Genomic DNA, 24,317 nt, shown 5'->3' on the forward strand with positions numbered 1-24,317 from the left:
TCTAGCAGAAGATGGAGAAGCAGAAGTATGAGCTTCCTCTTCTAGAGGCTCATTAAAGAAACGAAGCAAACCGCAGAAGCTTGAATAGCTGTCGCAGCCGCCTTCATTTCCTATCCCATTGACGCTCTCGTTAATTGCGATGAATTAAAAATGCAAATTAGTGACCAGATCTTTGATTAACTTGCACAAGTTCCTTGTTGGTTTAATGTCCTCAAAGATTTATGATGTTGATGCTCTTGTACCATAAAACATCAGGAGACACAATAATTAATCTTAAATGCTAAAAGGACTTGCGCTTTAATTACTCTTGTTCTCCTCCTCTCTGTAGCATTGTAACATTTGGACTCCTCACTTCTTAATGGTAAATGTATTATAATATACAAATTACATGCTAATTAGATGGTGCAAAGCTTAGGGATTCAGCCATTCTAGAATTTGCATATGAACTAATTATCTTTCATTAAAGCTGGCTAATTACAAATTTGAGGAGGACCGGGAATGAAAATGCAGCGCTCCTTTGTCCAGACTGTGTTTTCATCTCTAATTAGACGTCGGATTGTTTTGTGCTCGTATGTACATTTGGAGAAACTGAAAATTTATATGAATTCAAATACTTTATTTTATTAAATTTCATGGGGCTTAGTGTGTGAATGGCAACAGTCAATCAGTTGGTGGAAAAAGAGACTCATCTGATGATGAACTGCACCATGTGTCTGAACAGGTACGCTAAATTAATTCTTTAAGACCGAATTGAACTTGGCATAAAAAGTAATGCATATCTAAGCACAGAGGAGAAGTCCAAATTAATAGATGTGCCAATCATTTGTCTCAGAGGAGTTTTGCTGTCCACATAATAAGATATGACTCTTACATCAATCAGGTATTAATTGCTTTCACGTCTCATATAATGAAATGACTGCTAAAGGGCATAGGCACAGTTCTAAAATGGTTTTTGAAACCCATTTTTAAAGACTTTTGTTTAAGATCTCCACTTCAGACTTTCTGATATCTCAATATAGCCGTTCTTAAATTGTTACTTAAAGGTCTGGAACAGTAAAGGGCCACTCTGGTAACTGTGACAGGATCACGTCCGGAGTACAGTGAGGCATATGAATATTACAAAACATACTTTGTATTACTATGAGTGTAGACAAAAGGTGTGCTAAAACTGATGCCAGTTGCTTTCAAATGATTGGGTCAATATTTGTTCATCACCGAATACAGCTCTGCAAAAATGCATGATGACGACAAATACAAAACATGTTAAAAATCTAACAGGTTTATCCCCTTGAGCCTCAGGTGATGACAGCAGGTCTCTCTTCCCTGAAGTCACTGCTGCCCTCTGCAGCTGAATATTGCTGTGACGGGAACTAGAAGTGTGTCGTTGTTTACAAAATGTTTGATCAGTTTATGTGTGCTAGAGAGACATTTACCTTTGCTTTGAATTCTGTTCTTCATTTTCTGCATTGACACAAATACATATTCTACAAAATACACACATTAACACGAACAGCATGAAAAAAACTCAAGTGAAACGAAATGACAATACAACGGAAGCCCTTTATTTGATTTTCTTCCAAACTATTTTGTACACTTTATACAGTATTACAAAATCCGAGGTAATATTTACAGCATTTACTTTGCATCATCCATGATTAAATATCTGAAAAGCATGCATAGGAGTCAAATTTGGCAGTAATTCATAGCCAATATTTTTGAGTCTAATATTTAACATTTCAGCATGTAAACCACTGTTATTATTTGGCATTTGACATGAGTTACTTAAAGGAGTACAAGAATGGTAACACAAAGCTAGGCTACAGAACCACCACAACGGTTGCACAACATTCACTCACACACACACACACTATATACACTTATGTTTTGAGTCTTTAAATGAACAAAACTTTTTCCTTTTATGGCAAAACACTATATACTGATTATTGTTAGTTAAAACTGTCAGTGCACTGGAAGCAACGAGCAAAAATTCTGATTAAATGAGCTGAAATCCTTTCAAACTGTCAAATCAATCACCACAGACTTGTTAAACCAATACTTATAGACACACACTGGGCTCCAAAAGTCTGAGGCTTCTAGTGAAATTGCTTCCATTTAAAATGTTTAATATGTAATACAATTTTCCTTTAAAATTATATTATTGACAATGTAAGTTTGTGTAAAACCTGTCCAGCATGATTTGAGCAAGAACATCTGAACGTTTGTATATTTACAAATTAACTTCTCTGACAAGGGACCTGCAAGTAGCGCAGAATCTATATAATTATTTATTCATGTTTTGGTAAAAAAATAAAATATCTTTATTTTATCTAAATGCTCTCAGACTTTTGGATCCTACTATATATGGCTAATTAAATCTAAACACACAAAAATATCATGTTTTCATCTAATTTCCTTTCCCTAAAATAGCAATGTATATTTTATAAAGCTCATGTAAGTAAACAAATGCACGTCTATAAAATAGAAAGCCAACACTGTCAAGTTTAATCCCTCACATAAACCAGAACAAGTTCATTATTCAGAAGCACCATATGTGGCACTAGAATCTGAACTACTTCTGGATTTCAGAGGAAGTGCACCACGACAAGAAGAGCACCCAAATACACGGCAGAACTAAATCAGTGTTTGTGTGTGTTACACAAGCACATGGCCTCAGGGCCGGCCCAAGCCTTACTGGGCCCTTAGCAGAATTTTATTTGGGGGCCCCTCAGTACGATTGACTATTGTCAATTCTTGATAATTCACACACCCATTATCACTTTTATTGGCTGCGGAAATCATGTCTGCTTGTCATGTTTTTACTCTAATATGGTTTTTAATTTTAACAGTTGCACACCCACGAGTGCTCAGGCGTTCATTTGCACTTTAATATTCATAGTCTTACAGTACAGTTCAGAACGTTTTTTAAAATGTTTTTTTTTTTTTTTTAAGAAGTCTCAAGCTGAAAATGCTCAAAATGATTCCTCCAGGATACTTGATGAATAGAAAGTTCAAAAGACCAGCATTTATCTGAAATAGAATCCTATAGAAGTAGAAAGCTTTCAATGAATCCTCAAAAAAAAAAAAAAGTTTACACAACTGTTTTCAACACTGATAATAATCAGAAATGTTTCTTGAGCAGCAAATCATCGTTAGAATGATTTCTGAAGGATCATGTGACACTGAAGACTGGAGGAATGATGCTGAAAATTCAGCTTTGATCACACATTACAACTGCAGTAATATTTCACAATATAAGACCTTTTGCTGTATTTTTGACCAAATAAACGCAGCCTTGGTGAGCAGAAGAGACTTCTTTTAAAAACAAGTAGTGTTAATGGATTTCTTTCAAACGTTAAACGGAGCTTTTTTTCTGGCGGAAACACGCAGGAAGACCTTAGTGCTTCTAATTTCTGACAACAGATTTATAAATGATTCTCATTACGAATGTGCGCTCCCAAATGATAACTTTGAGCGACTCAAACATAGCCCTTGCAGGGCAGCATTTACTGTGAACAGAAACTGAGAGCTTTGCTGTACTCCATCCAAAACATGCAGCACGTCAATAAGCTATTCGCATTAAACCATATCACATTCTCAAATCCATCCATTCACAAAAACGCTACTGCTGCTGACGAGTAGCACCAGGTCAGTGCTGATATTTCTCGCACTTTGCACCCTGGCTAACAAGCTAATAGTGTCCAGCCGATGGCGCGGCAAGTTTGTGCAGCACTGTCAGAATCAATCTGTGCATTTATTAGTAAATTGTTTTTTTTTTTTTTTTTTTTTTAAATTTTGCAGTTGATTTAGCAATTGTGTAAGGCCATTTCACGATTTCAATCATCATAAAGTAAACGTAGCATGCAGCAGCAAGTCATTTTATGTGCTCTTGGGGGCCCCCTGGTGGCCATGGAGGCCCTAAGCAGCCGCTTATTCTACTTATGCTTTGGGCCGGCTCTGCACCACGTTAAATACCAAAAGAATGAGTGCAAACAGAAAGAGCAAAAAAGAGAAAGCGGAGAGCTCATGCCATGTCTCCGGTAAAGGATGCTGGTGTGATAGCGGCTTGGCCACTGCCGGCCTTCAGAGACCTGCGGCTGCTGAAGCTGGACACGGTTACAGCTCGACTTCCCCGGCACATGGCAGTGGGAGACAGGAGGGAGGGAGAGGAAGGGGATGAGGAGGAAGTAGAGTTCGGAGAGACAGATGAGGAGGAAGAGTACGAGCAAGAGGAGGATGATGATGGGAAGGAATAGGAGCAGGATTGGCCATTTTGAGTCTGCGGAGGGAGGGTTAGGTTTTGACCTTCAGAGCACTGAGAAGGCCCGGGAGACTGTGAGGGCGAGACGGGTCTACAGTTGGGCCAGCTCAGACTAAGACACGGGATTAAGGACTTAGAAGAAGATGAAGAGGTTTGGTTAGTAAGCCTAGACATATTCGAACGAGGAGCATGGGTCGAGCTATGTTTCCATGAGCTAGGTATAAAAGCTGGGATCTTAGAAGCAGGCAAAGCAAGGAAAGCATGTTTACTATTCCCACCAGCTTTCAAAGCACTCCCGTTAGCCTGCAAACAAAGATGCCGGAAGACATGGAAAGTCAAGTAGGATGATAACACATATTCAAGAAAATATAGAGCTCTATATTCCATAAAAATAGTCTACAATACAACACCAACAAAAATATTACTCTTGTAACAAAAGGCGTGATCTCGTCTCTTCTCTTTGATTCACACATTAAACAATAAAGAGAAAAAAAGAAGGAATAAAAGTATGAATGAGCACCAGACCGAAGAGGACAGAGGTTCTTCAAAACATCTTCATTATCCAAAGAAATGTAAATATATACCATCACTACACAACCAACACAGTGGGATTAAAATCTAAGATCCTTTGTTTTATGCAGGTTTTTTAGATGACAACAGTTCGTTTTCCTGTATAGCTTAGTTAACAGAGCATGGTGCTAACAATGCCAAGGTCATGGGTTCGATTCCCAGGGAATGCATGGGTTTGGGTTGGTAAAAAAAATATCTTAAAAGTGTCTATGTGTAAATGATAAACATGCACAAGGAACTGGTTGTGATTAAACATAGGGGAAGAGTGAACATCATATCGGATCCATGTGTGTCCGCAATAAAATTACTCAAACACATCTCCCGTCTGCGTCTTCATGCCTTAAACTGGCTGCCCTACAGTAGAACTACCTGTCGGAATTGCCTCTGGGAGTCCTGGAGCTTTTGGGGCTTTCCAGGTTTTTCCACAGTTCCTGGCTGCTGGCGGGACTTAGGCGAGGAAATCCGGCTCGAAGCAGGAGAGTCACCCAAGCTCTGCAAAGATCGACAAGGAAACGTCAGAGACGGACTGAGGCGGACTACTACACAGTTTTTAAAGATTTCGTATTTGTAGACATGATTGGGGACAGACAAATACAGGCAGCATGCTAAAGTGTACAACCAATTTCGCAACCACAGTACATGCACTTTAATAATCCCACAATAGATCAGAGCAAGTAGGTCAGACAGAAACAGTTTATGGGTTTAACCTCACTGAAAGTGACCAGTGAAAGTAGACAGAGTGGTTTGAAAAAGAAGAGCACCAAGTCCATAATCATGTCCACTGAAATAACACAGAGCCCTCAAAACAGAGTGATCCCCGAAAGACACCTACGAAACACATTTACAGTCGATTAAGGTCAGTGGTTAGAAAGTCAGGCTCTTAAAACAAACCCAAGCCACCAGCAGAAGGTCGAAGAGGAGTTTAGAAAGACCTGTTTACTGTTGGAGGAACTGGAGGAGGTGGACGTGCTTGAGGAGGATCGAGACTGTGTTTTGGACCTCTTTTGCAGTGACGACTTGTGGGGTTTGGGCTTTAGAGGTGCCGGCCTTTTTGTGGGACTGCCCTCCTCTGGTTCCGCATGACTGGCAATTCTCTTTGTTTTCGATTCTTCTTTGTGGGAGACTTTGGAAACCACTGTAGGCCCAATGCCACTTATGGTACTTTCTAGCTGCTTAATGGTCTGCTCAAGGCTGTCTAACGTTTCATACGTAGTCTTACGGAGTTCTTTGGTTCGGTCTTTGGTGCGGTCTTTGGTGCTTTGTGATGTGCCGGCCTCGTGGTGTGATAAAGACTTAGGGGTGGTAGAAACAGAGTCTGTGTGGGACTTGATCTCAAATCTTTTAGCTTCTTTGACCTCAGTCACGGTTCCATCTGGTTCCTCTTCATCCTCGTAGACAACAACCTGCAGTGTCTTTTTGCCAGTTTTTGTCCCCGTACGAAGGGCCTGGCCAATAGCTGCAAGCTGCTTCTTGGGGAACTTAAACTTGAATTTCTTTTTTACATCTTTAGAAGATTCTGTCTTGTCTCCTTCCTCAAAGTCAAGAGCAGAACTCTCGAATGAACTCTGCTGTTGTAGAGGAACTGCAGAGCTACTACTTCTTTGACTGTTCACCCTGTTCTCCGTTCTGCACTGATCTAGAACATTGTTTTTAGGTGTTACCTGACCAACCTGACCTAAGTTGGCTTCCGCTTCTGCCTCCTCCTCGTTCTCTTCATCAATCCTCTCTTCTGAAAGCACCCTCTCCAGCTCTTCTTCACACTCAAAGACGGTGGACAGTCGCTTGTAGGCCTGACAGATATCCATTGGCTCGTCAAAAATTATGATAACTGGTTTCTTGTCGTATCCAGAGTCCTCTGGGGCAGATGCGGTTGGTTCTGAGCCCACTTTAAGAGTCTGGACATCAGTGCCCTTGCTGTTTACCAGCTGCTGGTACTCTCCTGTCGACAGAGCCTGGACCTTGTTTTTAGTTATCCTAAAGGCAATGTTATTTGGTGGAGGAGGACCTTCTTCTCCTGGGAGGTCTGGACTTAGACTGGCCTCCTCAGTGTATCTGACCAGGCCACTAGAGGTCCTCTCTGTCACTTCCTGCCCATTCTCATGTTTATACAGCCGTGTTGAACATGAGGCATCACTGTTTGGCTGATGGATCGGTGAGGGATTTTGAGGTTCAGCACTCTGAGGACTTTTGCTAACAAGTGTAACTTGAACAGTAGTTGCACGATAGCCATGCTTTATTGGCTTATCCAGGACAGGTGTGACTTGCTCAGAGGACGTACACAATATTTGGTGCTCTAACTTCTCAACAGGTGAAACTTTCTCAGAGGGTGAGGGAACTACCTGCTTTAGGGACTTCAGAACCGATTCAGTCTTTATCTCTTTTCCGACTTCAGGGCTGTTCTTTAAAGAGTTAAATGGACCAGATGACACCTGATGCATATCCTTTAGCTTTTTTTGGACCTCCTTGACTGATTGGCTTGACTGAGGTGAAATTACAGGTAAGTCATTTGATGTTAATATTTTTTGCTGCTGGGAAAGGTCAGAAGCATTTTTAGGTGCAACCTTTGAAGTAGAAAATGTTGCTTCCTTGGGCTCCTTTAGGTCATCTGGCCTATAGGTGCCCTCATTTGATGTCTTTGATGTTCCGGTGATATAATACATGACCTGACAAAGAAATCAAGAATTCTTTGGACTTCAAGCAACACATGAAAGACAAACTGAACACAATATACATGCATGCTCTTAAATCTCACATACAACTATTGCAAACAGTAAAACTATATTTACCCTAGGTGAACCAGGTGATGCACTATTCTCCATACTTTCAGATAGTGCTCCTTCTTCAGATAGACGAGTGCTGGCCTGCTAGGACAGTTTGTTAGTACAGAGTCATTGCATTACAATGTGACAGACCTTTATTTACATTCTCATTGAAATACCCAGCTAGTCAGTATAATGCAGAGAAACATTAAATAACAGATCAAGAGCGCCATCTAGAGGTCTTTACCTTTGATAAAGAATTTAATCATTAGGGCTCATCCATAGTTAGCAAATTACAGTATGTTGTCAAGCATTGCTTACTAGACAGGGAATAGTGAAATGTTATATATTTAGATTTTTTCCATGCAAAGGTAGTGATAGAGGTGGCTGGAAAATACATGCTTGAATTTTTTTGTTTAGTTTTTTTAAACAAAATATTTTAGTGACTTGCATCTAATCTAGACACTCCAAGATCCACAACATAGAAATACTCATAAAAATACTCATAAAAAAACTGAAGTTAAACACACACACACAATTTTACTTTCTCAAAAAAAAAACATTCTGTATGATTTATAAGCCTTTTGAAAAGTGGGGACATGGGTAATGTCCTCATATTTCACCCTCTCCTTGTAATACCGGTGTCATATCCATGTCATTATACACATTGGTGTCCTGATATTTCACAAAAAACAAGCACACACACGCACAAATGGGTATCTACATATATGTATTTTTTAAATATATCTTTATAACTCTTTAGAATCCTTATAACTCTTTCTGGCCCTTTTTCCAAGTGGACTCTGAATGCTAAAAAAGGAAAGGGTCAGAAGTCAGAGTGTGCTGAATGGCCTTTCCAACACCCCGGTCACTTTGACCCACCCCATCTTATACAGCTGTATCTATTAGCATTCAGCAGGAGAGTGTGAGTGACAGACCAGTGTTAGACACACATTCAAACATATTACACCCTCTTTTGATGAGGGGCTATGGTCAGGCATTGACGTTCATCAGTATGTCAGTATATCAGAATGGGTTTTTTGTATTAGTGTCAGTAGAGCGGGAGGTTATGGGACAAGATTGCCCAAGTGAGCACTGCTGTTAGATTGCGATGTTGAGTTAGCTTTTATCACATCTGTTACCTTTGTGTGGTAAGATAGGGAAAGCCCTGGCTCCATCTCACTTTCTGAGGGCTCATGGGTTGTGAGATCAACAATGTATCTGGGGTGTAAATCTTTAATAGTGCACTTCTGAAACACCTGAGGAGGGGTAAGGTAAGGGTATTAGGTGCCGTGTCTGGCGGATTTTTCTGTCCTGCGTTTGTGTAATTATGAGATGTCAAACAGAACACCTTTATCCAAACAGGATTGATTATATATATATATATATATATATATATATATATATATATATATATATATATATATATATATATATATATATATATATATATATATATATATATATATATATATATATAATATTATATATTATACGCATATACACGCACACACTCACCTAAAGGATTATAAGGAACACTTTTTCAATTTCTCATTAATGCAATTATCCAATCAACCAATCACCAATCAGGATGTTTTCTTGCCACACTTTAGTCCCCTTAGTGCCAATTGGGGATCGTTTAAATGCCACGGCCTACCTGAGCATTGTTTCTGACCATGCCCATCCCTTTATGACCACCATGTACCCATCCTCTGATGACTACTTCCAGCATGATAATGAACCATGTCACAAAGGTCGAATCATTTCAAATTGGTTTCTTGAACATGACAATGAGTTCACTGAACTAAAATGGCCCCCACAGTCACCAGATCTCAACCCAATAGAGCATCTTTGGGATGTGGTGGAACGGGAGCTTCGTGCCCTGGATGTGCATCCCACAAATCTCCATCAACTGCAAGATGCTATCCTATCAATATGGGCCAACATTTCTAAAGAATGCTTTCAGCACCTTGTTGAATCAATGCCACGTAGAATTAAGGCAGTTCTGAAGGCGAAAGGGGGTCAAACACAGTATTAGTATGGTGTTCCTAATAATCCTTTAGTGTATGTATGTATGTATATATATATAAAAGTAAATGTAAATGTAAATACACTCATATATATACAGTCTTGTTCAAAATAATAGCAGTACAATGTGACTAACCAGAATAATCAAGGTTTTTAGTATATTTTTTATTGCTACGTGGCAAACAAGTTACCAGTAGGTTCAGTAGATTCTCAGAAAACAAATGAGACCCAGCATTCATTATATGCACGCTCTTAAGGCTGTGCAATTGGGCAATTAGTTGAATTAGTTGAAAGGGGTGTGTTCAAAAAAATAGCAGTGTGGCATTCAATCACTGAGGTCATCAATTTTGTGAAGAAACAGGTGTGAATCAGGTGGCCCCTATTTAAGGATGAAGCCAACACTTGTTGAACATGCATTTGAAAGCTGAGGAAAATGGGTCGTTCAAGACATTGTTCAGAAGAACAGCGTACTTTGATTAAAAAGTTGATTAGAGAGGGGAAAACCTATAAAGAGGTGCAAAAAATGATAGGCGGTTCAGCTAAAATGATCTCCAATGCCTTAAAATGGAGAGCAAAACCAGAGAGACGTGGAAGAAAACGGAAGACAACCATCAAAATGGATAGAAGAATAACCAGAATGGCAAAGGCTCAGCCAATGATCACCTCCAGGATGATCAAAGACAGTCTGGAGTTACCTGTAAGTACTGTGACAGTTAGAAGACGTCTGTGTGAAGCTAATCTATTTTCAAGAATCCCCCGCAAAGTCCCTCTGTTAAAAAAAAGGCATGTGCAGAAGAGGTTACAATTTGCCAAAGAACACATCAACTGGCCTAAAGAGAAATGGAGGAACATTTTGTGGACTGATGAGAGTAAAATTGTTCTTTTTGGGTCCAAGGGCCACAGGCAGTTTGTGAGACGACCCCCAAACTCTGAATTCAAGCCACAGTACACAGTGAAGACAGTGAAGCATGGAGGTGCAAGCATCATGCTATGGGCATGTTTCTCCTACTATGGTGTTGGGCCTATTTATCGCATACCAGGGATCATGGATCAGTTTGCATATGTTAAAATACTTGAAGAGGTCATGTTGCCCTATGCTGAAGAGGACATGCCCTTGAAATGGTTGTTTCAACAAGACAATGACCCAAAACACACTAGTAAACGGGCAAAGTCTTGGTTCCAAACCAACAAAATTAATGTTATGGAGTGGCCAGCCCAATCTCCAGACCTTAATCCAATTGAGAACTTGTGGGGTGATATCAAAAATGCTGTTTCTGAAGCAAAACCAAGAAATGTGAATGAATTGTGGAATGTTGTTAAAGAATCATGGAGTGGAATAACAGCTGAGAGGTGCCACAAGTTGGTTGACTCCATGCCACACAGATGTCAAGCAGTTTTAAAAAACTGTGGTCATACAACTAAATATTAGTTTAGTGATTCACAGGATTGCTAAATCCCAGAAAAAAAAAATGTTTGTACAAAATAGTTTTGAGTTTGTACAGTCAAAGGTAGACACTGCCATTTTTTTGAACACACCCCTTTCAACTAATTGCCCAATTGCACAGCCTTAAGAGCGTGCATATCATGAATGCTGGGTCTTGTTTGTTTTCTGACAATCTACTGAACCTACTGGTAACTTGTTTGCCACGTAGCAATAAAAAATATACTAAAAACCTTGATTATTCTGGTTAGTCACATTGTACTGCTATTATTTTGAACAAGACTGTATATATATATATATATATATATATATATATATATATATATATATATATATATATATATATATATATATATATATATATATATATATATATATATATATATATAAATAAAATATATGAGTGTATTTACATTTACATTGTTACTTTTTATTGCTAAAGCTAATAAAGTAGTGGATTCATTTATGATGACATTAAATCCATAGGAAGTCTTACCCATTCTCAACAATAGAGGGCAGCACAATTCAAACTTCTGAGAGAGTCAATAGTGTCACCCTAGTGGCCTCATTTTGAAGCTTTTGCGTAAATGTTGACACTGGCGGGGCAACCATTGATGTTTGTATGGGCTTGATATTTGTCGTTTAACACCTCTGACATGTCTCAACTTCCTGTGCATTTGGTTTTCCTCTATACACATGTTTGTAAAAGAAAAGATACATTCATGTTTTTGTGGAGGTGGCTCCTGTGAGGACGGTTGTGGATTGCTCACCTGTAGCTCAGCCATGATCTTATCTCCTTCATCCTCTTCATCTTGTAAGGTGGAGGTGTTGACAGGAAGGGTGCGGGGCTTGGGCTTGAGCTCTGGGCGCACACGCAAGGGTTTGGGCTGCGGGGCCTCCTCTTCATCCTCCTATAGCCAAAACAACCAGCCGAGTGTGACCGACCCTCACCCACCATTATGTCTCTCAAAACAACAAAAGCAGCTGGAATCTCTACTGTGATTTTCCATCATTATTATTCCCAAAAACAGGACAGAAAATGCAGCACACGGCACACCCAGGCAAAATATAGCATGCTGAGATTTCAACACATAGTGGGTACGTTGTATGATAACTATAAATATATATATATATATATATATATATGTGCTGACCATTTTCATTATTATTATTTGAAAACAGCATGTTGTCTAGGAATGTGGCTCAGTAAGGCCTGAGTCACATGGATGATGTTGGTGCAAACATAATTGCACGACACACGCACCTGAGCGTTAGTGGACTCTTTCCGGGTGGTGTAGATAACCTCCCCTGAACGTCCAGTGGTGAGTCCAGTTCCAGAGGGGTAGAATTTGCGTGGAGGGGGAGGGGGAGGAGATTTGCTGTTCATTTCAGGGTTGGGCTTCACTCTGTCAACACTGGCCCTGTGGGGCTTTTCTATGGCCGGCTTCTGTGGCCTCTCCAAACTGGTCTGGACTGGTTTATCTGCTATGGGTCCATCCTGTGGTGTGGTTTCTGTTTGAAATGAGATAAAGTCTCATTAACTGATTTAAATCCTGCAGAGTTTAGATTAAACGTGAATCAAACACAACTGAACCAGCAAAACAAAGTTTAAAAACAAAAATTAGTTGTTCAACACACATGCAGAAAAAAACAGGACATTATATCAAATGGTTGCTTGTATACTGGCACAAAAATAAAATCGGATTTTTTTCCCTCGCATCTGACACAGATCAGAATTTGTTGCACAAACACAAAAATCCATACGAGATCCCATTATTTTGCATCCAATCTGAGCCACTTCCAAATGTGATTTTAAATCAGATATCTAGATATCCGGGGGGCCCATTCAGCCCGTTTAAATCTTTTTGAAAATAATGTGATTTTTATATTACTTTTAGAGGGATGCAAACCCAAGGAGGGGTCTCCTTTAATCTGTCACAAGCCACATTCACCCCGATGTGTTTATAGAATTTATATATTTAATATAACTATACAATAACACTAACCCATAATATTAAAATGGTATTACATAATACAAATAAATCAATAAAATATATTTTATTATTAACCATTTAGTATTTATTATTTTTATCTACTAATTAAAAAGTCCAGTATTTCATGATAAGAAAAATACATAAATACTTTTCAAACAAAGATTTTGGCAGAAAAAAATCATTGGATCTACATGAATAACATATTTTGGATTCAAAGTGTACATTTTTGCAAGACCTACTTTTAGAAAATTCCATTAAGTTGAGTCAATAAATTGAACCTTTGTCAAAACTATGACACTAACATACAAAGTACAAAGAGCACATCGCTAAGAAATTGGCAGACATGTACATATCCTTTCCTTTATCATGGAAACTCTTTTGTCAATTATGCAGATCCCAGTTTTGTGTTATTTATGTCTGGCAATCTGAATGAATGGTTTATAAGTGGACAGACATACCAGGGAGCTGAGACACAGGAAGTGGAGAGTCCACCTCATCCGGCAAGATGGGTGTTTGAGAGAGGGCGCCGTCCACCTGGTTGCTCACCTCCAGGTCAGGTATGGCCTTCATAAGGCTGGCCTGGGTCTGCTGGAGGATCCTTTCCATTTCCTTTTCTACTTCTGGTCCAGCAGAGTGAACTGGGTCCTCCGCTACTGCACGTTTTGAAACCTGTGGATAGACAGAGAAGTTTGTTGCAAACAATTATGGGGAAAATATAGTTTGAGAACGTTCCCTGCAAATAAATACAGAGTTACAGTAATAAGTACAAGACATTAACACTATTTGGATGGTAATTGTTTCTTGTGGGGTCGTAAGGTATTTTCATCATTTACAGGGGCTAGTCTGTGATTTTATTGCTGTCCGAATCCAGTATGTCAGTGTTTTTCTCCCACCAAACTGCATAAAAATCCCCTTTTACCTTCTGTTTTTTTTACAAACACTAAGGTCGTGTGGTAATTTAATTGCCATCCGAATCCACAACTCTGATTTTTTTAAGAAGAGATTGCTTCAAAATGAACTGTTTGTATACTTTTTGACCACTCCGGAGCACCGTATCGTTGCGTTTCTCTATAATTTGAATGCATTTTAAATATCTATAGCCACTTTTATTTCTTAAAGGCTTGGAAAGTATTAACAAGAATAATCTTTCATCACCGCTCAAAAGAGAAAGAGAAGAAAAACACGTAAACATGTGAAATGAGCCGTTACTATGGCAGTAATTAACTTTATATAGGTTAAATTTGCAGCTATGTATTAACTTATTTCCGCTCATTTCCACATTTTTAAAATAACATATTTCCTATTATTATATTAAATATGATTTTATTCTTATTATTCCAAGCATATGACATTTTTACAGCAGACGATCATTAGACTGACCACGTGAGCAGTGTTCCCAGGTGCGCAGGGTCACAAAACTCGCTCCTCCACCGTGAATAAATCGCCATCCGAATGCACGAGTTTTATCAGAGGAGGTATGCAAGTTTATTTTAACAGACGTTCACATGAGAAACAATTGCCGTCCGAATAGGGCCATTATTGTGTTGGTGGCAGTACACCAATATTAAAAGAACTGTATGTAAGAAATATATTTCAATTAATCATAAAATGGCCCTGATATGTGACTAGACATTAAAAAATCATGTTCATTTCATATCACTGACAACAGTAGTCCGGCCAGGATATTGTCATTTAAAAGTTGTTGTTGCAGCCCTCAAATGATGTTGACATGTTGTGTTTTGGCCTGAAGCTCCGCCCTCCGCCCTCCACCTAATCGACCAATCACGAGGTCAGTAGTGTTTCGGCATCCAGTGTCATGACAAATCCTGTCCCCCTGTGAAATCGTGTCCGCTTAGGACCCCAAAGCTACCATGTTGGGTCCTAAGCGGACACGATTTCACAGGGGGACAGGATTTGTCATGACACCGGGTTGCCAGATCTGCTCTAGTTACCACAGCTGCAGCTACAAATGTTCCTACAGCCAAACTGGCAACCTCGAGTCAGGGGGAGGGGGAGAGGGGATACACCTGCAGTACCAGTTTTAGCCACAATCTGAAAAGTGATTGTGAAAAGTGAAAAGCACATTTGAGCCACACCTCTTCAGGCACGGGCCTGCTTGTGTTGACAGCGAGCTCCTCCGCTTGCAGTGGAGATGAGGAGGTTCCAGTTGTGCTGATGGCAGAGGTCACTAGCACGGCTTCCTGGCCCTGCGGAGCTGCTCTCTTTGGCAGGGCAGGGCTGTTTTCTCTGCTCCTGGGACTGACCTTTGCCACAGTGGGGGAGTCCCTGCCATGGGTGGGTGTGAGGGGGGGACTGGGGTGGTGCGTGCTAACCGGAGCCGTCTGAATGCGGTGCACAGTTACAGGAGAAGATGGCACGGGTTCCGAGCAGATGATTTTGGCAGGTGATCTTGGTTGTGGGGTGGGGGACTCGTGAACAGGTTTTGGAGATCTGTACTCCTCCACCAAGGGAACTGAATCAGTAGGCAATGCCTTCACTTGGGCTGGGTCAGAAGTATGGTTTTGGCTCTCGGTGGCATATCTACAGAAAACAGAAACCCTATCAATGAACCCTACAAACAACTACAACACTCTAAAGGGATTTAATATTCTAAGTGGTACATGAGTTGCACCTTCTCAGTCCACTCAGCGTGTCGGTCAGAGCTTTGACTCTCTTCAGCATGCTGTCCATTTTGTGAGGCTCCTCCTTCAGGAAGCGCACCGCCTCCACCTCCACCCGCAAAACGGCACGCATTTTCATCTGCAGGGCTGGGAACTCTCCTGAAAAGATGCAATTCATTGTTTTACAAGAGAAAGCTCTACACTGCCATTCAAAAGTTTGGGGTCTAAGATTTTTTTGAATGTTCAAAGAAGTGTATTATGATTTTCCAGGGCTGCATGTATTTGATCAAAAATACAGAAAAAAATTATATTGTGAAATAATATTATTACAATTTAAAATACCTTTTTTCTATTTTAATTTGTTTTAAAATATAATTAATTCCTGTGATGACAAAGCTGAATTTTTTGCAGCCATTCCTTCAGAAATGCTTAAAGGGGTGGTTCCGTGTTTTTTTTCAAGGCTTGGTTGTGTTTATGGGGCGCACGCAGTATAGCATGTTTTAATCCTTTTTTTTTTTAAACGCCATATATTTCTTATATTTCACATTTACTCCACAACGTCCTTTGAACGGCTCGTTTGTTTCCTGCTTCTATGAAGCCCATCCCTCTGAAGGCCAAATGTTGATGGCCAAATGTAGTTTCCTGTATTTTTATTGGCTGAAGTGCCAAGCACAGGTTGTCCGGAAACGCCACGGCCCTTACCATTACGCACAGAAGTCACATCTGCGGAGACTAGCAAGGGTTTATGATGTCCCCAACCCGGGAAGAAGCTTGTAGTCCAAACCGGCGGTTTTTGTAGGCAATAAACTGCCATAACTTTAAAAGACAATATCTCCGTTTGCATTGAACTTTCAGCGCTGTAACTTTGCAGATACTGTTTATGCTCAAGCAGCAACATTACACACTAACTAAAGTTAAAAAAGTGAAATCGCATGTAACCACCCCTTTAAATAATTAGGGATAGTTCATTCAAAAATGTAATTAGCCCATGATTTACTCACTCTCAGGGTAGGTGACATTCTTATATTAAAAGAGTTATATTAAAAAATGTCCTGGCTGCATCTATCCATCCTAAAAGTGCTCCACATGGCTCCGGGCGTTAATAAAGGCCTTCTAAAACGAAATGACGTGTTCGTGTTCCTGTCTAATTTCTGCTAACTGTCATACGCGTGTTTGCGAAAGCGTATGACGCAGGTGTAGGTTAAGTTCTGGTGAAGAATGCAGAAACTGTTTATACTCAAGCAGCAACATAAAACACTAACTAAAATTAGAAAATAGAAATCGCATGCAACCACAGCTTTAATATTTTTGTGGAAACCTGTCATGATCCTGTCGTGTTCCTGGTCTTGTGTGGACTTTTATGTTATTTCCTGTTCTGTGCCATGTTTTGTAGTTTTTCTTGATTGATTAGACTTCACTTGACCAGTACAAATCCAACAAGCTTTATTATCCCAAAGGAAAACAATTAAAAATGACTGCTTCACAGCATCGTCCTGTCACATTAAAAACCTTGAAATGGAGACATTCTCTTATCTCCTACTCGTGAAGACCAACATCCCTTAAAACCCACACAAACATAAGATTTAAACAACAACACAAAATAATAATATAACACATAAAAACATAAATTACATATATGAACAATAATGATTAAATAATATAAATCAAAAAAGAATAATGATTAAATTAATGACAACTACATAAATGACTAATGATTATAAATTATTATTAAACAATATCATATTATACAAAGTAAATGATGTATGATTGCTCTCTTAAAGTAACACACAGGTTGCCATTTTAAATCTAAGAAACCGTTAAAAAAATACAAACCGTGATCCATTTTTGATGAATAGGAAGCTCAAAAGAACAGCATTTATTTGAAACTGAAATCTTTTGTAACATTATACATGTCTGTAATGTATCTTTTGACTAATTTAATGTCCTTACTGAATTACTTTGTATAAAAAAAACCTTACAGACCCCAAACGTTGAACTGTAGTGTACCACCTTCACAACACAAGGTCAGCAGGTAGGAAAAATACAAATGCAAATCACCTTTGAGTGTGGCCAACGCTTCTCCTACTCTCCGTAAGTTGACTGCCCCTTCCTCCACATCCTTCAGAGTGACTGGCCGATGGTTCATGGCAGAGGTGGATTCTTTCTTGAGCATCTCCACGTAGTTCTCCAGCTCTCTGTGACATTTATCAGAACAACAAGTCAAGGAATCAGTGACTGACAGAAGTACAACACAATATTACGGAATTTACAGTTGGGTCTAAAAATCTGAGACCACTTGTGACTTTTTATAAATTAACATTTTGTTACAAATACAGTATATTATCTGTATAACAATAAGGGTAAAAATGTAACTGAATGAATGACATTTATTTCAGAATATTGAGACTACATATTTCAAATGTAGTCTCAGACATTTGGACGCCACTCTTTATATTTATTTCAAGTGTATTTAATCCAGCATTTGCAGCTTTTAGCGACACTTAATACTGTGTAATGAGCAAGTCTTGACTGTGAGTCCTGCTGAAGGCTGAAACCTGTTTAACGTGATTTAGGCTTGTTTGTTGACTGACAGTTCACATACAGATAAGTTCAGCTGTGTAAGCTAAGATGGCAGCAAACGTTTGCCCTCAGCCAAATACCTTTAGAGGATCATCACAACATACATCTTTTTTAGATTCTCGGACTTCTTCCCTCTTGAAATGGTTAAGTCTGAACTGTTGAAGCTGGACATTGTAAGTTGCACAAGCATTTCAAATCTTTTAGCATGACCAGATATGCAGGAATCTGCAAGCCAGTACACATGCTCTGAGATCATAGTTTAGCACATCTCTGTGGGAAATGGTTTGTGTTTCTGTAATTTACCTGAGGGGTGTCTTAAGGGTTTTCCCATGCACAATGTCAAGATTTGCTTTGTTATCTTTCTCACTATTACACAATCTAATGTAAGTCAGTATTATTTTGTGTATAATGAACTAATAGATGTTAAAATATAAAATATTTTCATGCAGTGTAATTTTAGAATTTTTATATACTAGTAAAGTATTTTAAATTTTAATTGAATTAATTTAATGATTTTGTCAATATTTCTATCTTGCTTTAAATTTATTTTCTTTATAGTAATTGTAGTACTTTAACTTAAACTCATTTTATTTGAGATAATTGCCAAGGCAAATTTTCTCATTTTCAATTAAGAGTTTTAGTTTCTTATCTAAAATGTATATTTTATTTAATCTTTGTTTCAATACACAAATGATTTTGAATAGTTTTAGGTAAAAATAACAAGAAAGTCTGGCTAAACAATAACTTGTTTCTGAAGCAATCTGATTTATATTTCCCTATGAGGACAGCAGGCATTCATCATGACAGGAAACACAAAGAAAGTTTCACAAGCCTTATTCTTCCGAGACAGGTTGGGACAGTGGATTATTAAATGCGTCATTTCATGCAATCACACACATCTCCACCCAAGAAAGGCATGATTCATTTTACTTCATCAAGGTTTACAGCACCAAAAGGTTTTTTAGAATAATAGTACAGAAATTGAGTAATTAAGTACAACACCAATGCTGTAAAAAAAAAAAAAAAAAATCCCCTCTGCTCACATCTATTATAACCAACATCTTTGTTGGTTGCATTCAGTATGCATTCAGCACTGAATGGAGACATGGGATTATAATTAATTAGTGAGGAGATTAGATGTGAGCAGTTAATCAGCATTAAATCTGCCTCCATTGCAGCAGCTAATCATTGCTCTGATTTTCCCCTCTAGATCGCAGCATTTGTTCTGTTCGTCCACAGCTGTCTCTCACATTCTACAGATGACCAATTCATGATTAATTCTTCATGGGTAATTAATTCAGGATCAGTATTAGCACGCCACAAAAAAAAAAAATGCTGCCTTGTTGTCTTACCCGAGCTGCACAAGAACCCTCTCCTCCATGCCCAGATATCGGTGTCTTTCTTCTTCCACCTGTACTCTCTGTCTATGAACAGGGTCCCCGAGGTGCAGCACAGTGCCTGAAACCTTCTCGGAGATCTCCTGCTCTGCCTGTCGCAGCATCAGCCTCATGGCATCCTGGTTTTGCAGCTGTATATTCAAAGTAAAGCTCTATCAGCACAATTGTTTTCTGACCCAATTTACTATATTATAATACTACAGCACATTATATGTATATATACAACTGTTCAAAGTTTTGGGGTCTGTCATTTTTTTTAAAGAAGTATCTTGTATACTCACAGAGTCTGCATTTATTTAATCAAATAAAACATGAATATTGTGAAATATGATTACAATTATTTTAATTTAATATATATATGTTTTTGTTAATGCAATTTATTCCTATGATGGCAAAGCTGAATTATGAGTACATCCTTCAGAAATCATTCTAATATGTAGATTTAGTGCTCAACAAACATTTCTTATTATTCCTTGTTATGCTGCTGATTAATATTTTTGTTGAAAGTGTGATTAAAAAATACTTTTTTTCAGGATAGCATTTATCTGAAATAGATATATTTTGTTTGTCTGGCTATCACCATCTACTCAATTTTAAACTGAACATTGGTCTGGGGAGTCTGCTCTGTATTTTCTACCGTACAAGGGGTGTGATCAACGGGCAATATTTGAATGACTCTGTATGCAGTTGGATAGTCCTTCAACCAATCAGACATGAGCAACGCATCCTTGCTGAATAAAAGTATTAATTTTTTTTTTTTTAAATCTTACTGACCTCAAACTTTTGAATGGTAGAGTGTATCATTTACAAGTGAAGATTTCTTTACTACTGAATTGAAACTATTCTAATATTTTTTTTATTTGACTGAAAGCACAGGACAAACATTTAATACATCAGCAACTCATCATAGAAAGAGCAGATGCCCTGGACAGAACTTCATTTCGATTTGAATTCCTTATGTACCTGCATCTGTTTGAGTTGGTGGAGCTGCAGTCTGAGGTCAGTGACGTTTCTCCTGAAGTTGGAGAGGATTGAGCACATGGCAGGGTCTCTGACCGAAGTCTGAAACTGTGCTGAAGGACTATCTATCTGCACAGCTAGATCCTTAGGTGATGTTACAGTACATACACCTAGAGAAAAACACCAGTTTTTGAAGTTAATGATCTGGTAACAACACATATATGGCACATTTATGTAATCACTAAGTTCATGACTCACAGGAACAAGATAATAAAGAATAATAAAGGAAGCGCCATAATGTTTACTCACCATCATTCTGTGCTGGAGAACCCACCTTTACTGGTTTGTCACTAGCGAGAAAGACAAAACAGTGAGTTTTAGAAGCATTTTGCTGTTTTAATTATATAGCTTTTATCTTTATATATATATCAATACAAGTTCATGCTATATATGAATTAGATTAAATGTGTCTGTGAACATTTACCTGGAAGTCTCTTTGGCACTTGTATTTGGCCCTTTCATAAGAGCATGTTGAACAAGACCAGTAAGACTGGCTATCTGCTGCTCCATAGCCTTTATTCTTTGACTGCAATACACAGGTCACATGACTCCGTCAATAAAGACAATTCCATAACTGAACTGATCGTAGGTCATTTAACTGTGGATCTAAGGAGTATTAAACAATGCTAAAAGAGGCACCAGCAGGGTAATTAGATTGCCTTTATCTGTTTCTGAGGGCAACACTCTGCCAAACTTTGATATTTGAGACATGAATAAGAGCATATATATGAACAATGGACTTGGCGCCGAAGAATTTCACTTCACCACAGCATTACTATTTTGTTTTTTTCCCCCATCAGCTCTTGATTACTCATGCACTATTTGAAAAAATAATAACATCAGAGGAAATCGAAACGAAGTATTATCACTACTTCCTTTGTATTAAGATCAAAGTTGCTTAAAAAAAAAAAAAAAAAAAAAGTCTCTTATGCTCACCAGGCCTGCATATATTTGATCAAAAAATACAGCAAAAACAGTAATATTATAAAATTCTATAATTATTACTCTTTCCTATTTAATGTACTTTAAAATGTAATTTATTCATGTGATGGCAATACTCTCCAGTCACATGATCCTTTAGAAATCATTCTAATATGCTGATTTGGTGCTTTTACTATTTTAACTTTAAACTATTATTATCAATGTTGAAAAAAGTTGTGCTGCTTTTATTTATGTGCAAAAATATTATAATAATATAAGCAGCACAACTGCATAATATTTTTTCAGGAATTTCAGGATGTAGCTTCTTTGATCACTTTTGATACATTTATGCATCCTTGTTGAATAAATGATTTATATATTAATGACTCAAAATGTTTAATGTTCATCTACATAAAACAAAAAATTCATTAGGCATGGGCATGAAGATGGTCACATTTAAACCTTTTTCACTGACATGAGCACAATTTTTAATTCCCTCTCACCTCTGTGGATCTCCAGCTGCCACGTGACCTTGAAACGGCCTCTCTCCATGACTGGGTGGAAGGTCGCCGAAAACAGGGGAGGCCACGTTACCTCTCACCCTGGCCGCCACCTCCATGGCTCCATTACTGTCCTTGCGGAAAGATCTTCGAACTGGTGACACCCTTTCCGCTGCCACACCTTGTGAGGGCATGTGGGGGTTCTGGCCTGGGAGCATGTCAATCATTCTGACCTCATTGACCCTGTGAGGAGAAGCAGGTGGAGTTTTGGAGCCCATGGAGGCGAGCTGACTCTCGCTGTACTTGCGAGATTTCTGTCTGTAGAGGGAGTGCTGCAGGTCCTGGCCATCAGCGTATGCGCCGACAGACTTGACGGAGGAGCGGTGCTGAATGTATGCTGCCCCATCTGGGACGTCTCCGCCATGGCTGCCTTGTGATGAGGCAATGCTGTGTCTGGCCTCAGGCGAACTGTAGGCTTCTGAATACATAGGAACGCTCTTGCTGCTCAGATCCTCATCTGGCTTTACGTCCCGTCGCTCCAGGATGGCACTGGGGCAGGGTGTGATGGAGCGACTGGGGGGCACGCTGGATAGGCGGTCCCTGGGTAAGGTGGTGCTACCGGGCATGGCAACGGAGTGACCAAATGGGATCCTGGAAGGTGAGGAGGGCATGGAGCGTGGTGTAGGAGGAGACAAGGAGCCCTGAACTGAATGTATGGGACTGTGAGGCAGAGTGTGCACTGGACTTTGGCCTCCCGGCTGCTGTCTGTTACTGTAGATTCTCTCTCTTGTGATCTAGGGGATAGACCGAAAAAGCACATCAGAGAGAATTTGGGTAACACAAGCCCTACAAAGTAAGTTTTCAGGGGATATGTAACACTTTGCTGTGAGAAACAACAGGTGTTCATCAGCTGGTTTTGCTTCATGAAGTGGCAACCCAACACATCACAAAAATTGTTTATCATACAGAGATGCAATAAAATGAATAGTTTACCAAAACACAAAATAAATAATTTTCCTTTAGAGAATAAACTTCAGGGGTGCATCTCAATCATCTCCCTAGTTCAGTAGTTAGAGCACTGATCAGCTATTTTAAGGGCTGTTTAATTTGCAAAATATCAGCCTTCCAGTGCACTCCCTAAAAAGTCTCCAAACTATTTTAATTTTTAATAAATGTGAGAAAAATCTATTCTGCTGTTGTTCATAAATACCAAAAGTTATGTTGTACAATAAGGAGCTTGTCATCATGTCACAATCAGAGTCCCGATGTGTAGTGGGTCATTATTCATGTACACGGATGTATACAGATTCATGACCTTAGAGAGCTGAGACGCACACCCATGAGTAATTAAATTTAGCTAATAAGGTAATTGAACTTGGTATGCTGTTCTGTGTGTTGTGTTCTTGGGTGATAAATTCAATTGTAGTAAATTTCTTCAGCAACATGCCACCTCTTGATATTTCAGCCAAAACATCGTACATATTATTGCTACTCTAGCATCCTTTTTTGATTATGGTGGGGCATCCACACTGTGATGGCTGACATGTTTACCTGTTATAGCTTATCCGTAGCGTGGCGTAGTGTCACTGGAAAAGTGCTAATTAAACGTCACTGTTTTGGTCAGAAAGTATTTGGTGCATTACTATTAATATTCACTGCAAAAAATAAATGTATGGTCTGTGTCCATGTTTATCCTTGTTGCAAGTGTAATGCATTGAATATATTCTGGTTTCTTTTATCTTAGATTCATGCTATTGTTCATAGCTTTTGCCACAGTTTCGCTCATGGTTTTGGTTTTGAAATTGGTCTAATTTGGCTAGTTCCTACCAACTGACAGATTATTTTGTGTCGAATCATGTACGTTTGACTTCAAGTACAATCTTTGATGTCAGTAACAAAAGATATGGAATTGGATTTTTCCTCCCTTTAAAAGTTGATTTACATTTACGCATTTAGCAGACGCTTTTATCCAAAGCGACTTACAACTCAGATAATAACTTACAATAACTGTGCATGATTATATGGTTAGATACATTTTGCTATTTAGATTGCATTGTTTTATTATTTTCTACGGTTGTCCGTGACACTATCATTCATAACACCATCCGCACTGGTTGAAAACTGCTGGTAAACAACTCTATGACAAAGAAAGTCAATGGAGATGAAAAGGATCTTTGAATTTTATGAAAAGGAACTTTTTATAACATTATGTCACGAAAAAGATTAAT

General features: G+C 38.8%; 2 protein-coding genes across 13 annotated transcripts in view; both read right to left on the bottom strand.

Moving 5' to 3' along the window:
- Window positions 1–3,785: 3,785 nt before the first annotated feature.
- Window positions 3,786–4,659, bottom strand: LOC137090010 (sickle tail protein-like). The gene has a single exon (XM_067453672.1). It carries the CDS (start codon window positions 4,643–4,645, stop codon window positions 4,022–4,024), a length of 624 nt encoding a protein of 207 aa, XP_067309773.1. The 5' UTR covers window positions 4,646–4,659; the 3' UTR covers window positions 3,786–4,021.
- A 523-nt stretch (window positions 4,660–5,182) lies between these two features.
- Window positions 5,183–24,317, bottom strand: part of LOC137090007 (sickle tail protein homolog) — a 67,298-nt gene continuing 48,163 nt past the window's right edge. For 4 of the 12 annotated variants that reach the window (XM_067453655.1, XM_067453659.1, XM_067453661.1 and 1 more), the window contains 15 exons: window positions 22,093–22,883; window positions 21,093–21,194; window positions 20,918–20,958; window positions 20,612–20,778; window positions 19,604–19,779; window positions 17,730–17,866; window positions 15,683–15,830; window positions 15,147–15,591; window positions 13,509–13,719; window positions 12,321–12,568; window positions 11,827–11,967; window positions 8,730–8,846; window positions 7,615–7,692; window positions 5,761–7,491; window positions 5,183–5,320 (listed from right to left, as the gene is read on the bottom strand). In XM_067453655.1, coding sequence (XP_067309756.1) covers window positions 5,183–5,320; window positions 5,761–7,491; window positions 7,615–7,692; window positions 8,730–8,846; window positions 11,827–11,967; window positions 12,321–12,568; window positions 13,509–13,719; window positions 15,147–15,591; window positions 15,683–15,830; window positions 17,730–17,866; window positions 19,604–19,779; window positions 20,612–20,778; window positions 20,918–20,958; window positions 21,093–21,194; window positions 22,093–22,883 — 4,671 coding nt within the window. The remainder of the gene's footprint in view (window positions 5,321–5,760; window positions 7,492–7,614; window positions 7,693–8,729; window positions 8,847–11,826; window positions 11,968–12,320; window positions 12,569–13,508; window positions 13,720–15,146; window positions 15,592–15,682; window positions 15,831–17,729; window positions 17,867–19,603; window positions 19,780–20,611; window positions 20,779–20,917; window positions 20,959–21,092; window positions 21,195–22,092; window positions 22,884–24,317) is intronic. The other 8 variants (XM_067453656.1, XM_067453662.1, XM_067453658.1 and 5 more) reach the window with 8 other exon arrangements.

The sequence above is a fragment of the Pseudorasbora parva genome, chromosome 9 (assembly GCF_024679245.1).
Source record: "Pseudorasbora parva isolate DD20220531a chromosome 9, ASM2467924v1, whole genome shotgun sequence".
Lineage (NCBI taxonomy): Eukaryota > Metazoa > Chordata > Actinopteri > Cypriniformes > Gobionidae > Pseudorasbora > Pseudorasbora parva.

Bases quoted from the DNA above. Each gene is read 5' to 3' on its own strand.
- LOC137090010 (XM_067453672.1), bottom strand. From the start codon at position 4,645: ATGGAATATAGAGCTCTATATTTTCTTGAATATGTGTTATCATCCTAC.